The sequence below is a fragment of the Phalacrocorax carbo genome, chromosome 5 (assembly GCF_963921805.1).
Source record: "Phalacrocorax carbo chromosome 5, bPhaCar2.1, whole genome shotgun sequence".
NCBI lineage: Eukaryota > Metazoa > Chordata > Aves > Suliformes > Phalacrocoracidae > Phalacrocorax > Phalacrocorax carbo.
This window is the reverse complement of record NC_087517.1, coordinates 61,496,854-61,514,713: the sequence shown is the minus strand read 5'-3', so window position 1 is coordinate 61,514,713 and position 17,860 is coordinate 61,496,854. Positions and strand designations below refer to the sequence as shown.

At 36.6% G+C, this 17,860-nt stretch overlaps 1 protein-coding gene across 11 annotated transcripts in view; it reads left to right on the top strand.

Annotated features, from left to right (window-relative positions):
• PPFIBP2 (PPFIA binding protein 2) overlaps window positions 1-17,860 on the top strand; it is a 107,008-nt gene that overhangs the window by 30,491 nt on the left and 58,657 nt on the right. For 10 of the 11 annotated variants that reach the window (XM_064452764.1, XM_064452765.1, XM_064452766.1 and 7 more), the window contains one exon: window positions 6,089-6,303. In XM_064452764.1, coding sequence (XP_064308834.1) covers window positions 6,089-6,303 — 215 coding nt within the window. Of the gene's footprint in view, window positions 1-3,511; window positions 3,527-6,088; window positions 6,304-17,860 lie in introns of those variants that run through there. The other variant, XM_064452773.1, reaches the window with a different exon arrangement.

Sequence of the window (17,860 nt, the reverse complement as noted above, 5' to 3'; positions counted from 1 at the left end):
GCTTGTGAACAGATTTCTAAGATTTTAATTTAAACAAGTTTTATCAAATGGGATTTCTTTAAATTCAAAATCATAGCTTCTCAACTTCCTACTTTAAGCCAATGAAAAGTATTTGAAAGAGTTTTTAAAAATCAAAGGAATGTAATTTTTACAAGACAAGATGTCTTTATTTCCTCACAAACTGAATGCTTTTATTTTCCATATGCTTTCAGAGATTCTTTTTTGGAACAGTATTCATGTTACCAGTAGCTTACTACTGCTTGCTACAGTTCTGGATTTTGCACTAAAATGATGTATTTGTTGTCTCACAACACTATTTTAATTAGACTACTGGTTTCACTGGCCCTAAATACACTTCTTGTGTGTGTGTAAACACAAGGGGGGGAAAAAAAAAAGATAAAATTGATGCAAGTATTTGTTTTTCTTTGTCTTTAATAAATGTGTTGATCCTGTTTTTCCTGTGCCATGGAGACTCGGCCTGAAATCTCCATCATAGCTGCATAATCCGTCTTCCTTTTTTCACCAGCTCTAATGCTGCTTAGCTTGTGTGTCTGGATAGGAGAGATCTTTTTGTTGTAGTTGTGTATATAGTACCTAATGTGCTGCACATCACAGCTTGGAGGCTATAAGCGTGTAAAGGAAAAAGGTTGAGTAATTACAAAGGTAATTTGTGTAAGAAATGATAGCAGTTCTTGAAAATTGTCTCAAGGATTCCACGTGTTGTTGAAAATAAAGTTCAGTTGAAAATCATTGGAGCTGCATAAACTTGCATCTGAATGTGGTCATTAATGCTTCTAGGCTTGGAAATTTTTTCCTAGGGCTTCCTGCTAATCCAGTTTAACAGTTACTGTTCCCTGTAGTTAAAGATCTAAAAGCAGACATTTAGAGGCGAAGCTAATATGAGCTATGATTCAAAGCACACCATTTGTAATGTATTTTGCATTACAGTATTAGAAGAAAGGATGTGTGAGCTACCTCTTCACTCCTTTGACAGAAGTCTTAGGAATGAGGAGGCTGAATTCATCGTCCATCCAGACCTTACTACTAGTTTACGTAAATAACGTTTTCAAGGCTATCTTCATGAGAAAAAAGAGACTTGTGCTTCAAAGAAAATGGCACTTTGTAGTCCTGATGGAGAGAGGAAGAACTTGGACAACATATATGCTCATTGAGTAAAAAACTCAGGTAAAAAAAAAAAAAGTTGTCTAGCAGTGTAATGATTGACTGAAAGGCCAGAGTAAATGTTTGTTCATAATTTTATTCTAAATGGTGTTGGTCAGATTTCAAAACAGTTACCCTAATATTTCAGCTGATAGGAAGTCATCCTCACCCTAGTGTAGAAGTAGCTCTTGGGTTTTGTTGTGGGGCTTTTGTTTGTCGCTGTTTTCTGTACTAAAGGAATTAGCAGTTTTTGGAAAATCTCTTTTTAACCACAGATGCTTGAGTTGTGTATTACCAGGAATTTTTTTCTAAAACTCAGGCAGTTTTAGAGTGAAAAGACTGAGATAATAAGGATGAATGTAGGAGGGGACTGGAAGTTAAGATGCAAGGAAAAGAGAGATCAGAAACAGTATCCACTGTTCAGAGTGATGAAAATTGGGTGGTGGATGCATGTATACAATATAAACTGAGGAGAGTGTATTTTCAAACTGGCAAGGCTTTCTGCTTCTTTCATTACTTCTGCTTAGTAAGTTATTTTTGCAAGCCACCAGTAGTGCTGTTTCTGAATAGGTTATGTATTTGCCCCAAAAGGAATGTTTCTTTGAATCATTTAGCTAATTGCAAGGCACTTTGAACTAAAAATGTGATTGCATGGTCAGGGTGTAGGAAAGGTGTAACTTAAAAGTTGTTCTTTTTTATTACTTTGTGTTGTCTTTTCTACATACTTATACAGTGCAGCAACGTTAACTTCCTTCATCTACTGTCTGTATATGGAAGCCAGAACTGAGCTGCTTGGAATGTCTCAGTTCCAATACTTCTTTTTTCCCTTTCTTTCTCTCCTACTCCTCTACAGTGGACATTTATGATGATTAATTGTGTTCCAGTAGTACACTAGGAAACCATGGTGTTGAGTATTGTATAAACATAATGACAAAAGATTCCCCTCTGTCCTGTTTACCCCCAGAAAAAATTAAGCACAGGAAGACTGAGACTTGCTTAAGGCTATACAAAATGTGTCTTTTTGCAAGAGTTCAAAACTGTGCTAATTTTTCCTGAGTATCTATAAAATTCTCATGCTTGAACCACATTCTTCCCCACTTCAACTATCTATAATAAAGCTCTACACAAATTAACTGCTGTTAATGGTATATCGGTAACATGTAGTGTTCTGTTTGCACTGTGGCATCTCTTTTTTTGCATCAGTCTGCAAGAAGATCCAAATTCTTATTGTCTGGTGCTAAAACTTAATGTGCTTTGCAGCATGATTATGTGAAGGCTTCAAATAATGCAAAGTAGAATTATTTATGCCTACGCACTTTTACTTCTGTTTTTCAGGGTGTGTTCTTGTCCTTCTGGTGAGCAATATATATCCTACTTAATATGAAACTACATGGAAAGCAAATAAGGGAAGCAAGCCTGTGATTCATTTGAATTTAAGCAGTAAAACAGGAACCTTTCTGAATTAAAATGCTGAGTTGAACTCTGCGTTTCTGCATTTCTTTACCTAGTATAAAGTGCATTATTTGTTGCATTCAGAGGAATTCTTCATTTTCCATTACAGTCAGGGGAATAAAAGGTCCCATAGCAAGCCAGCTTAAAAATAATTTCACAAGGAGGAGTGGATGCCTGTATTTGATGGGGAGGTGTGAAGGGTCATGATCTCTTAATGATGCACTGAGATCTGTGAGTAGCTCCTGTTACAGACAAGGCGAGTTACTCATGGGAGGGCTTTGTAACTTTTGTTGAGTACTCTGGCCCCTATCCAGCAGATCAAAGCACTTTTAAGTCCTTGCTCAATATTTGTGATCCCAGTGACTTGAAACTAGTGGAATTTTGATTGCTGAAAGCTAGAATCTTCCGCACATCTCAGAATTATGCACCATATTCTCGGCATGATAAGGGTACAGCTATAGTTTGGCGTTTTGGTTGTTTGTTTCTGATGGTATCAGACAGGGGTACATGCTTCTATCACGATCGCCTGCTTTTGAAGTCTAAATACAAATTTTAAATAGTACTTATATTGATGTTTTAATAATTTATTCCATGGATAATAACCCCAGCTGAAAGAGTGAAAATTATGAAAGAAATTGAGCCTTTCAATCTCTTACTTCCTTCATTTCACTTTAGTTGGTATTAATCAAAGAGATGTGTTTCCTTTCAAGGTTTAATGGAACTAGCATATATAAGAATTTACAGACAGTTCGCTTGTAAGATCATTACATCTTTATTCATGTAAGCAAACAAATACTGTGCTTTCTGTTTACTATTATTAGCTACAAAAAATTTGAAGTATCTTTATTGTCTTCTGCAGTTTAAAATCCTGTACTATTTATGCCCAAAATGAATTCCCAGTCATAAGTATCGGGTAAGTCATAAGACATACCAGCTTTTGTGTGTTGTTAGGTAGTTCAGGGAACATGAGTTTGCCATAAAGATGTCTTTGACAATTTTCATTTGTTGGGTCTCTTTTTCTTAGCAATGATTAGAAAAATATTTCCTTCTTCTGGCTTCTTTTTTGTTTCTCATATCATGCAAATTTAAATGGAGGAAAACTTCAGGCAGGAAAGGGAACAGTAAGGAAAAAACCCTGAAAATTCTTAAACTGAATTTGTCTCAATCCCTAGATGTATCTCTCTTGGAAAGTAAGTAGTAAGCCACTCTGGCTGAATGAAAAGATGTAAGAGGTTATATGACCCAAATGGCTCTTGCACAATTTGGATATCTGCTATTTTTAGTTGCTAGAGTTTAATATTAATCTGCACTAGGGAGTACATAAACAGAAACAACTAAGCTGAGACTATGGAAATATGCAAGAAAATTTCTAAATATCTTTTAGTGGTTAGAATACTCAAATCCAGCAAAACAGTTAATTGATCCTCTCTTCAAAAGGAGATAATTCAGGACAACAAGGTTGATTTACGAGCTGAAGTTGTCTTGTGCAGCAGTCTTTGTAGCACCGGATATTGAAGAAACTTTATCTTGGATATGGTCTTAGCCAGAAATTAAAATGAGATCTCGCACTTGAGGTATTAAAATAAACTCATAAGCAGTGGAAGTCAACAAGACCAAACAGTTTCTGAGTTTGAAAAGTTTAAGACTATTGAAATACTGAATATTGAACTAATGAAAATAAGAGAGTGTTGCTTTAAAATATTAAAATCCCTACTACTGAGCCTTGCAGAACTTTAGAAATTTCTAGGGATGGTTTTGCGTTGTTTAATACAGTCAAACAAAAGCCCAGGCACATCCTACAGTAGAATTCAAACCACACAATTTTTTTGCCACTGTAATTGATCTGACAGAATTCTCTATGTAATTAAAGCAGTGGTTGAAGAAAACCTGGTTAATATTTAGAATTTTTCCAAAAGCTTTGAGTAAAGTTAGGCATTCACAAAATGAGCATTCACAAAATATTGTGTTGGATCAAAAACTGCTTGAGATGGGAAACAATATTAGGATTAAATGATCAGTTAACGTTTTGGTTAAAAGCTAATCTAGGTGCAGAAAGCATTTCAGTGTACTTGGACCTAGAGTGCCAGTGTATTAATGAATTGTCTTTAGGTATGAGTAGTATATCAGGCTACATTTAAAATGAACCATTGGGATCAAACACAGTTTGTAATGTTCAAACCATGGTAGATAAATAACCACAGCAGGCAAACTAACATTTATTAATGCACAGCAGTGTGCATTCAAGAAGAAAATTTGAATTACTTATACATCTGGGTTTCAAGTTAGATACATCTGCTCAGGAAAAAAACTTAGGAAATAATTTCCAAGGGCCCAGTGAAGATTTCTGGTCCTTTCATAACAAAGATGCAAATGATGTTATACACCAGAGTAAAACGAAGAATAGTATACTCTATATATAGGAATACTATCGGCTATAGGAAGGAATACCATATGCGATGTGGATCCAACATACACCTGTAAATTATGTTACTAAGTGAAAGGATTGAGAGGAGTACAATACAAATGATTAAAAGCCTAAAAAAAAAATATCTCCCATGAAGTCAAATAAAGGGGGAAAATGTGATTGCTTATGCCAGAGAGAATAGGAATGAAGACATGAGTGCAATCTGTTATGTACATGAGGTAATGAATTGTAAACAAACACTGTAAAAAGTAGAGCAAATAGAAGTTTTCCATCTGACTAGTTCTTAAAGAAAGGGATGTTAAATGAAATCAAGGTCTGAAATTCAGGACTGAGAAAAGATAGCTCATTTTAGTGTGCATCTCATTGGAAAACAGGGTATTAAGACAAAAAGATTCAGAGATATTAGAATTTGTATTATTTATAATTCTTCCATCAAGTGAGACATGTTTGTTTCTATGCTTATTGTTCTTGAGAAAATAATATTGGCACAGAAGGGAGGTGTAATTAAGAGAGCTTTCTGTAATTTAGAGAGCTAGCAAAGTTTAATTAGCCATTTTTATTGCTAACTTTTGGGGTTTCCTTCTCTGTGAGAGGGTTTTAAACCTGCTCAAGGTCACATATTTTTCTAGTTCCGGTAACACTATCTATATTAATTGAAGTTTCTTGTCAAAGGACTGCATCAGTCTTTCTTATGTTCCTTAACACTGCTCTGTGTGGGGACCTCTAACTATGTAGCTGAGAATTTAGTGACATCTCATGGTAACCATGGAAAATTACAGGTGATTTGTGGTAAGGTTTTAGCGTTTGTAATTTAAGGGACCTTGCAAATGTTTTCTAGGTTAAAATTCTTTTTTCATATGCTTGTACATACCTCTCATATTTAATTCTCCAGTGTTTGTTATGTACCTAGAGGCTAAGTATTTCTAAGCCTGAAATACTGATACTTGTCAGTTAACATCTGAAGTTCAGATATTGTACTGTGTAGTAGTATTTGCCACTTACAAAACAACTATATAACATTATTGTCTCTCCTTGTTTTACTTGTTTTAGGTACAAAGTCAGCTACAGAGTATGCTAATGGTGGTTATGATATTGTGTCACCTGCTCCATCAGTATACTTGGGCGCATTCCAAATTTTGCATCTCCTGGAAGATCTAAAGATGGCACTGGAAATGCTAGAGGATCCTCAAGAGAAAGAAGCATTGCGGAATCAGATTCCAGGGGCCACAGCAGTGTGTATACGGGAGTGGTTTGAAGAGAACCTGGTGAGTAGTTATTTACAGCTTTTCCATTTTGTTTGTAAACAGCATTGGTTCGAGTATTTTGATACTTCAATTATTTTTATAATAACTGAAATCTACATGCTTAGAGAACTGCAGGGGATGGTCAGTAATCATAGAAAGCTGAGGATATTAACACTTTATGTGCTGATTACTAAAGAAACACAGATAGAGTAATATAAGAAGCTGGTAATAGACCTTATTTTGACCTTGGTGAGAGAACGGATAGTAGCAACGAACTACCAAAATGTTACCTTTCTGTGGGTTTTTTGGTTTGGTTTGGTTGACCCTTTTCTGGTATAACAAACAAGTTTAAAACTATAAAACTTTTCATTTTTAAACAACCAATTTAGAATATGGTGGGATTGACCGTTGAAGGGACAAATGTAAATTGGATGAATCTCCTGTCCTTTTCCTTGCAAGTATCTTGTACACCAGGCAGAGATGGTAAATGCAGGAAAACTCTAGTTTCTGAGAGACATCCATATTGGGATAGATGGGGAATAAACATTTTACTATATTGGAAAAGAGTGAGACTTAGCAGGTGAGGAGCAGATCTTCAGACAGACCTTAAAAGAAGAGACCCACTGGATGTAAAGGAAGAGAAACAGAAGATCTTGCCAGAACACTCCTCTTCAAGCCTGTCACTGCAAGTGAATCGTGGTTTCCTAATAAGTAAAAGCTACCTATGACTTTCTCAACTTCAGAAAGGTTTTCTAGATGAATGGATTTTCTTCTGGCTTTGTCAATGCATGTTACTTTTATGTAATTGTGTATGTAGGTTCTGGTTCAGTGTTTATCATCTGCTCTAGCTGCCTTGTGCCTATTGTAACTTCATGTTGTTGGAAAGGTAGCTGCTTTTGTTTGAACTTGTCAGCTACTGGTTTGTTGGCATTCTCCACAGAGTGCAGATCTGTGGCTGGGAAGTCCTGTTTGGGACTGTACGAGAGAAAGGAATGAGAATTTGGTACCAGCTTTGAAAGCAAAAGGTGGAGGCAATGTTTAATTTGGATTTACAGTATTAGATTAGGTCCATATCCTCAGGCCAGCTCTTACTGAATTCCTGCCTTAGCAGAAATTTTAATGCTTTTTCAAAGCTTTGCAATAGCCAAAAGATATTTTTAATGCATGAAAGACACAAATTTTAAGAGTTGTTCACAGTAAAGTTGGCCCTGAACCACGAAGTTGAAGAATTTGGATCTGGTGGTCTGGTTTTTGGCCCCTCTGTTGCAGAAATATTAATTAAGCTAGCTTTTCAGCTCTGCAAGGTAGGTAACACTTGATGTTTTGACTCTTCATATTAATCTATATATGCCCATCTCTTTTCATGGGAAACCAGCCAGAACAGAAGCCACAGTTCCCTCTTAGAGTTGCAGTTTACTGGTGTCCCTAAAGGATCGACTAGTGCATCAAGAACAATGTTCATTTGATAAAGCAATTGGGCAGTCTGGATTCAGAACCAACAGAACAGGGAAGCTGGTGGTATAGAGTATCTCTAGTGCAGTATGTTGAGATCACTGTTTTTTAAATATTTTGCACTCTTCTGTATTGACAAATCCTGCACTTCTTTTAAAGACATGCACTGGGAGAGTAGTGCATAGCTGCTGTGACTTATTTGAAAATGGATAGTAATCTATGTATTTGTAGACTTTCTAAGTATTTTTACAAGATGCAAATAATTTGTAAACATGCACACAACTTCCATGGACTTCAAATCTGGAAGAGCTTTCTCCACTGGCAAGGAGCAGTTTCAACTGGAATTTGGGAATAAATCTGAAATCTGATAAAATTCAGCTCAGTTCAGTAAAATCAAGTGTGTATTTCATAGGTATGTCCCATACTGAAAATTCCTTTATTCCATCCCAGAGCTGTGAAACATGATACTTGACATGTGAAAAAGAATAGTCAACGTAGTAAGCTGTAGAGAATGAGAACTCTCTGGCTCAATGAATCCATTCACATTGGAAGCCTCAAATGAAGTTTTGTAATCAGTAGTTTATGAAATGTTGGTGTGTCAAAAAAACCCCCTGCTCAATTCCCATGGTTTAAACACATTGAGACTGAAGCAGTTCGCTGATCTATTAAAGACATAGTTAACTAGAAATCAATTAATATTTAGGAACAACATGAGCAATACAACAGATAAACCAGAACACTAGATGCTTGAAAAATGTTAAGGAGCACCTACAAATTTCTAAATGCAGCTCTATAACTAATTCCAGAAAGTGACAATCACACAGACATGCACACATATGCATTCACAGTTACACGCACACATTTCCTCTCTCACAGCTGGTGTTGGTTACAAGCATGAACAGCCTCTTCTGTGCGTGTGGGTTCCCTATTTCCACACATCCTAATGGCCATGTGGCTTTAGCTTTTGCATGTACCCATGGAGCTCCCTGCAGTCTGCTAACCCATGCACTGGTGAGCAAGCACCCCATGAGTTCACAGACACCCCTGAGGTATGGGTCCCCCATTGTTGCAACTGGTAACTATCAAGTAAAACATACATAGAACATACATAGAAAATGCCAGATGCTGTCTAGTGGCATTCGCTGCAAGGTGTCTTTCTAAGCATTCTCTTTAAAGTGTGGGCTCATAATTCAGTACAGAGATTTGGAATATATTATAATTGTTGTATTCAACTTAAATGTTACATAAAACAACGTTTGATATCAGTACCAATAGTTGAATTGTAGTAATCTTTGGAGTGGATGGTAAACGGATGCTTTTTGAGCTTTTTTTTTTTTTTTAAGAACTATTATAGGTTGGATTGGAGGGGGTGGGGTTCTTTTGTGGGTGATTAATTCCACATCTGTTTATTTTTTGGGTCCAAACGCATTCCTTTGAAGCTGGAGGCTGCTCTAGCATGTACTGAATAAGCCACTGGTTTTAGAGAATACAGCAACTGCTTTGTTTCTAACATTATACAGGAATAGGTGAGGTCAAAAATATTGCCACCTTATCCTGACTAGGAATACATTAGAAACTAAAGATACAAAAAGCAATCTGACATTTATTTTAAAAGCAGTTAAGAATGCTTCTTTCAAAAAAAGAGTGTTAATTTATGATTCTTCTTCACTTGTATGCTTGAAAATTTTATTAAAAATCATTGCAGCTGCCATCCTTAATCAAGAATACAATCAGTGTGCCTTATGGAAATAATTTCTGTCTTGCTACTGCCCTATATTGGCTTTTATGGGAAACTGCAGAAAGGGGAGTCAGAAAGAACGCTCAAGACTAGTTTCTTCTGGTTAATATCAAACAGCAGCATTTAACAGCTAGCATTTTGGTTTAAGCAGAAGTATGGATTGGAAGTCCTGATTATTTTCTTGTGTGCTCCTTCTGCATTAGCCATCATCATAACCTAACGCAGCCTTGAAAGCGCTCTCAGGCAGAGTATGGCTACCCCTGCTAGCTCTGTTTGTGCCATGCAGCAGTATTTGGGATTGCAGGTTAGAGGGGCAGAAAGTGACTGAACCTTCTTTGTTTTGTTTGTATTGGAGTATGATCTAGAAACTAGAGCTCAGTTGTACTGGAATGCAAAAAATAACTTCTACAGAAAATTGCCTTATAATTCAAGTAGCTTTGCAGCTTTGTTAATTGCCACTTTGTGTACTGAGCTACACCTAGTGTTTAAGTAAATAAGACTGTGGAGTTTAGCCTTTTGGTTAGCTTTGAGGCATATTGGCTGATTCCTGAGTCAGGAAGCTTCTGTGACAATTATAGATACTATAGCTTTCTCACTAGAGTCTTACCTTCCTTCAATTCCATAGTACCAAACTGTGGAATTTATCAGACATGAAATATCACCAAGTTGTGGTTTGTGTTTTGTTTGATTTTTTTTTTTCTAAATTGTAGTTGTCCACTATAGGTGTGAATACCAAAGATGTGGGAAAACTTAGATATGCCTAGAGTGTGAAAACTTTAAACATCATGTTTCATACCTGATACTACCCTGCTTGCTTACTTCCTCTTTTGAAAACATCTGCTTTATTCCTTTTTTATGGAGCCATTGAAGGTGATTTGCTATTTCAGAGATTTGGTGGAGTTGGATTTTGTGCTTATCCTCTACAATCCTCTAAGGAAGAGGCACGCCATTTGTGGAACTAGAGGTGTGCTTTTTGAAAAGGCTCCTTTTTACGTTTCTGCAGTCTGGGATCTGTGAACATATTAGATTCTTGGGTTTACAGTATAACTGGGCACAGTAACTGTACTGCCCCGGCTTTGAGTTAGGTGAAATAGGTTTGACAACGTTAGCGCTGAATTTAGAAAGATTATTACTATGTATCATAGAATGAGGATTTAATAGTTTCTGTAACTGCACAAATCTTTTGACAAAGCTAAAACGGAATAAAGCATCATTAATTATAGACTCTTAACTACTTAACTGCATTAAAAATTTTTGCCTTGAAGTAAATGTCTGGAGTGTTTTACAGGCTTTATGATTGTAAGTTCTTTGGCCTTAAAAACAGGACAAAAAGACCTGAGGAATATCATGGAGAGTTCATATAAAGCAATTTTGTGTATAGTTTCAATACTTCTTGTTAAATATTTTAGCACTACCAGTGACCATGTGACATATCACAAAGCAGGCAGTAATTTCAGCATTAAAAATTAACTGCTGCAGTAACAGCTGAGTGCATTTGACTCTGTGAGCTATGAAAGAATGTATTTAATTACAGCTTCATTTCATAACTCTAAATGACCTTCTACACTCTTAATTCTTTTTATTTTATACATCTTTACAGAACCCTTTTCTGAGTAAAGAGGAAGCCTAGTGTTCTTACAGTGGTCCTAAAATGATTTTAAGCATGAGTGAAAGCCTCATTTCCAGGATCACAAAACATGATTTTCCTTCCATTGGAACACTTATATTTAAAGCCAGCTGCTTCACCGTGTAGCTTTATATACTGTCCTTAAAATGCTGATTCTTGAAAACTCATTAGTATTTTCCTGATTATTTTCTGTTTTGTCTCAGAAGCCTAATTCTGAAGATCTTTCTAAATGTTCTAAATTTGAGAAAACAGGAAGGGGAGGAGGGCAGAAGAAATAGTAATGTGTCGTAGAGGCAATTTGTTAATGTTCTTTGTCTCATTTCATGCTCTGTGTTTTTGTACTGGTGAAACCAGACTTTTTAGCAGAAATAGTATAAATTTCTTAGAGTCTTGATTGCCATTTGGCTATTATTAACATTCAGAAGAGATTGTTTCCGCTTTGTGTTAAAATCAAGGATTCTTTTCCCCCTAGCATCTTCACAGGGAATTGGATTAAAACAAAACAGTAAACGCCAGTTCAGGATTCTGGCTTGGTGGAGTTTGTGAAGTATGGAAATTACTTCAAAGTTTTATTTTAAACGTGTTAAAGTGCTTTGCTGAAACATAATCACTGGTCTATTTATTTCACTTTTGTCTAAGATTAATTTTACAGAGTTATCTATCCAGAACAGAGGCAGAAAATGGCTGCAATAGACCGCACTTTGATACACTTGAAAACATGCTTTTATAAAAGTAACAATAGAATTTTTCAGCAACAGCTGAGTGGGAAGAGAATATATTCTGAGCAATGCCAGTTAAAGCCAGTATATTTATCTGCTGGTAGATTTGACTGTGGGACTCAACAGTTGAGAGTCACGACAGAGCTATAAATAGCTGAGTCTTCCCATTGCCAAGTGGTATTAACACATGTTAAATTGAAAATGGACCAATAGAGCCTGCTTGGGACAGTGCAGAAAAGCCGTCATTCTATAAGCATTCATGTTTATTTTTGCCAACTTGAAACATTAGATGGGTATGTTTTCTGAGCAGTAGTCAGAGTCAAAAGTTGTATGACCCAGTCCTCCACTGTGCTCCAGCTCCTTTTCAATGAGTTGATGATGTAAAAAAGCCCTGAACTGGAAGCTTGGGGAATTCTGAGAGGACCAGATCAGGTTAGAGCAATTCACAGCGCACAAGAAATAGCAGTGTCGTGCATATGTGCAGCTATTTATGAATACTAGAGACTGCCCTGGAGCTGGTGGAAAGGGGTTGTACACAGCTTGCATGGTATTTTTCTAAACCAGGCCTATTTTTTTCATGTTTTGTGATTGCTTTGTCTGGGAGTCAACCCTATCACCTCTGACTGTGACTACTTACTGTCATAGCTGTTGGCAGAGGTAGGAAAGTCTTCTCTGCATGAACAAATAGAAGCTTAAAATAGCTTTGCAGTGAGTAGGGCTGGTTTAGGTCTTTCTTAAAATGACGTGGTGAGATTCGTTTTTGGCATTTTCTTTTACCTTTGTAATGGTTAGTAATGCTTAACAGAGCCACCTTTAAACTACAATGTCCAGAAGTGATTAAACAGGATTGTGTTATGGCCTTGGGCTTAGAGTACTCACAGAAGAAAGGTAGTATTCCTGTTATAATAGCAGGGCCTGTATTTCTATATATTAACTTTTCCAAGATTTCAAGGTAGTCTACTGACATGTTGTGAAGTTTAGCCCTTGGGGGCAATCCTTACCTATGTGGGCTATCCACACCTTGATACTGTCAGAGGAAATAGAAGACTACTCTCTAGGAAGCCATGATGGCGTACAGAGATTGCATGTCAGCCTTCAAAAGCATTAATACGATTTATTCAGCTCCATTTATCTAAGACTCTTTCAGCTGTTGGCTCTAGTGCTTTCCTTGGCCCTAAGTGTCTGTATAACATATTAGTTTATCTTTCCTTTGTATCTAATGTTATGCATAGTGTCCCTTTTTCATTTCACATTATGATCTGTCACTAGAATTTCCTTTGCACTGAGGAATTAAAAAAGAACTGCATTGCTTTTCACTGATTTAATTATGATGCACTGTATTAATTTAACAAACATTAATATATAAATGTAAGTGCTCTGAAGTATCTGCTTTTTTTAAGTGTAGCTAGCACAAACATCAGAAAATTTTTTCCATAAAGTAATTAAGAGAGGGCATGGTTAGAGAGAATTATTTCATTAAACAACGGTGCTAACAGATATGGTATAAAGGTAATGGTCGTGTAAAGAAGCTGAGGGCAAAATTTTCTTTTTAAAGGTCCTGTATTGACTTGGAGGTATTACTTTAATGTTAGAGTAAGGGCATAAATTTGAAGTATTTCTGTATCTAACCTTTATTCGGATTTCACAGAATTTGGGTAGGTTCTTATCTCATTTGCTAAATGTTATCAGTTATGACAAACATAGCAATAATATAATTCACAATAAAATTATTTCATTCTCTTTCAGAATACTACATTAATAATAGTGATAAACACCTGTATTTAGTTAAAATGCAACTGAATATATTTTCAGGCTTTGTGACCTTTCAAAAATGGAGACAAATTATACTTACTTTAGACATATACAACATGTTAGCATGCTACTCTTCTTCGTAAGTAGATAAACATATGCTTTATTTTCCTGAAATAAGGAAATGTCTAAGAAGAAAATAATGAATATTTGTATACTCCTTTTCAGAAACAAGGAGTTGTAAAGGTTTATCTGCAGCTTATTCTGTTGGGTTTTTTTTTACAATTTTTTCCGTTCTGAAATTTAAAAGAGAAAATCTGACGTGTGTCATACTGAGGAGAGGCAAAATGTTACCTGGTAATGTTGTTGATGCATGTGCAAATATTTGGTTAATATCATGTTTTAAATATTTTATATATGATTTACTGCATATTTAGTAATTTCAGCAGTGCTTTGAAACCTTTCAGACTGAAAACTAAACCTGAATTATTGTAATATATTTATATTACATATATTACATATTACATATATTTATATCTATTACATATATTATATATATGTATATGTATATTTATATATAACATATATTTATATTACATATATGTGTATATATGTAATATGAATGTAAATATTTTTCTTTAAATATTTTCTTTACATACCAGTGTACTCTTTTGTTGCCCATAGCAACGGGGGGGGGAGTGTTCACAGTGATTTTGTTCTGTTAAGTAGAAAACATTTTTTAATTTTCATGCAAAAACACAGTACTCAAGTTTCTTAAAATCTACATTTTTCTCCTAAACAAGTTTTATGCAAAAAGTTATAGTTCTTCTAGAACTTGGGCTGGAAAAAGTATTTCAGCATATGGCAAGGAATGTCTGAAACTGCCAAGAATGTGCAAATGTCTGTGGATGAATTAATAAACAGTAACTTCATCTAAGTATTGATAATACATTCTTTATGCCAGGTGGGGGAAGAGAGCTAGTTATTGAGCAATAACCAGAAGGGACGCAGTAGTGCTAGGGGTATGTGATACCATACAGCCTGCAGGTGGGAATGACTCCCAGGATGCCAGCACCTGTCTGAAGTATTCACACACACACACACACACACACACACACACATATCCCCAAATATGCAATAAGGGTGAGGGATAACCATGCTGGCTTGGAACTATTGGCTAAGTCTGATCATTTCTAAAATACAGATTTTAATCAAAGAATTAAGCCATTAGGATTAAGTGCATTTTCTACTGGGAAGAGATTATTTGTTCATGTATCTACGTAACATTTCTAGTCTGTTTCCCAGGATATTTTTTTTTTTAATTATCACAAGTAAAGCAAATGTGCTCATATGCAGCATGCTGTATTTGTTTTTTCCTTTTGTTCCAAGAGTTTAATCTTTTTCTGTCACTTAGGCATTATCAGTTAGTCATGATTAAGACTCTAGCACAAATTATTTTGCTGGAAATGCTTAATCTAGACATCTGAAGCCATTCCTCACCATTCAAAAAGGATTTCTTCCTCTATTGGAAGGATGGAGGAATCCTCCATGGATTCTTCCATTCCTTCACAAACAGCCTGAATTTCTTCTCACACAAGTGTTCCTGTGCAGGCACATTCTCATATTCTCTCTCTCTTTCTTCACTCTGAAGCTTTCGTATTTTTCTGCAGCGTGAGAATGACAGGTGTGTGAATTGGCACACTGAGGCAATTTTTAAAATCTGGTCCTAATCCCTGTCTTCCCAAAGCAGCCCAAATACCAGGATTGGGAATAGCACAGAGTAATGGATGTAGGAAAAGTTGATACTAATTCTTGGGAATGAGTAAATTATTGTTGTGTGTCCATACTCAGCTGGACTCTCCTGATGAGGCTGGGAAGATGTGTAGTTGTTCATTTCAGTTCTTGGCCTGAAAAGCCAGGTGTATTTTCTTTTAGTGTTTTCAAAGGCTGATGGGTCTTGAAACTGAAATGATTTAAAAGTTATTGCTGAAAAGGAAGACAGGTGTTATGCTCCAGGGACTTGGTCCTGATAGAGGCTGAAGAACTTCTTGCTCTGCTTCCTATTCTCTTGCCCTCTAACCTCCCAGGCAATGCAGTGGCAATACAAGAACACTATTGACAGTTTGCATTTGTGCTGCTCTGAAAAATCATGAAAGACTGTTTTAATACAAATTTAACTGAATAGAAAGTAAAATTGCTAAAATAACAGTAATAAATATAAATTTTTAATGTTCATAGGGCCTCAGCTGGGTGGGAGAAACAGGAACGGTGGTGGAAATGCAAACAACTCTGTGCTTCCTCAGCTCCAGTGTTGGTAGGAGAAGAGGGAATACATGAGACAGTCAGATCGCCCTTTCCCCATAGCTCTAAGAGGATTTGTTGATGTTTTGCCTGTTCATAGGTCTGGCATGGAGGGACCTGAGAAGTGTAACTGATTGTTTAAAGCATTCTGCTACTTTCAGTTTCAATGCTGTTACATAATGTGTGTCTGCAGTTATTTTTTGAGACTGCACTGGAGAACATAAACAATTTGGTAGGGGAAGGGAGTAATAGCTAGATCATTCTCCCTCCGTGGGGTAACACGTGAGGGTGGTGGTACTGCAGTGATAGTGGGGGATTTTTGGTTGGTTGGTGTTTAATTCTCCACTGAAGTTAGTGCTCAGTGAAGAACTATACACAGACATGGATTTCCTAAAGATTGGAAAAAATCTACAGTGGTAACCTGATGAAGCAATCCCCAGCTGGCAACATGTTTTCCGTATTTTCACATTGCCCAGAGAAGCTACCTGTTTCTCCAGTGAAATGGAGAAGTATTCTAAGCAAATCTAGGGCAACTGATTTGCATTCAGTTGGTGTCTGAAACTTTTTCAGGCCAAAGCTCAAGCAGGACGTAAAGTTCAGCACGCAGGTGACAGGCTAAAAGTGAACATGTGACTGTCTGGAATGTACGCTGTCAACATTTGTGGCTGATAAGATGCAGAAAATTCAGACACGTTTACCTTTTAATCAGGAAGAATGACTGTAATAGAATCAAGAGGCCTTTGCATGAAATCCGTGACAAATGACAAGGCAAAAATAAGGTATGTTTATAATTTTAAATACTTTTAAAAGGGTATATGGACACTCATCTAGTTGCAGATGAACCACTGAAGAATTATTAAGTGGAGTATATAGTTTTCCTGTAGTTTTTTGTTAAATTAAAAACAAAATCATTAAGAGATGATGTGTGGTAGAATGTTTTGAGAGAAGTATGTTTCCCTCTTCCCTAAATAAGCCTGAAATGAGAGTCTTAGAGCCTATGTTTTGAAATCGATTAAATGTGGAAGTTGAGGCTCTATAGTGGTGGTGCTATGGGATATGCAATACTTTGATATTAAGTTTGATGTATTTGCTGCTCTCCATAATTAGATAACTAGTTTTCTGGGGAAGAAAAATGCCTTGAGCTATAGGGAGTTTATGTTTTATGTCAAAAGAACCCCTATTCAGTCTTCAGTTTGTCAGCCATGTCAGAGGCTGTCGTGCATAGAGAAGTGTACTACATTAAGTGCATCTTAATTTTATATTAAGTACATTCCATGTACACAGCAACTCAAGTGCTCTTCAGGTCTGTCTTGTGGCACGGTTCACTTTTGGAAACTGACAGTTCTTTTGTCACATTTACTGGTGATTTTAGCTATGCTAAGAAGACTTGTAGCACTAACTTTTAAAAATCTCATATTTTTATTACCTGACGTTAAGTAACAATGGGTGATAAATACATGAAGAAAGCTGGAAGTCTAGGTTTATATCCTTCCCTCTTACTTTGTGTCATGGAAGATTCTAAAAAGAAGTCCATCAGGGCTGCATTAAAAGGAGTGTGGGCAGCAGATCAAGGGAGGTTATCTTCTCCCTCTACTCTGCCCTAGTGAGACCATATTTGGAGTGTTGTGTCCAGTTCTGGGCCCCCCAGTTTAACAAGGACAGGGAACTGCCTGAGCAAGTCCAGCGGAGAGCTACCAGGATGATCAGGGGACTGGAGCATCTCCCTTATGAGGAAACGCTGAGAGACTTGGGTTTGTTCAGCCTGGAGAAGGGAAGGCTGAGGGGGGATCTCATCAATGCTTATAAATATCTAAAGGGTTGGTGTCAAGAGCATGGAACTGGACTCTTTTCAGTAGTGCCCAATGACAGGCCAAGGGGCAACGGGCACAAATTGGAACACAGGAAGTTCCACTTAAAAGTAAGAAGAAACTCCTTCCCTGTGCGGGTGCCAGAGCAGTGGCACAGGCTGCCCAGGTTGGTTGTGGAGTCCCT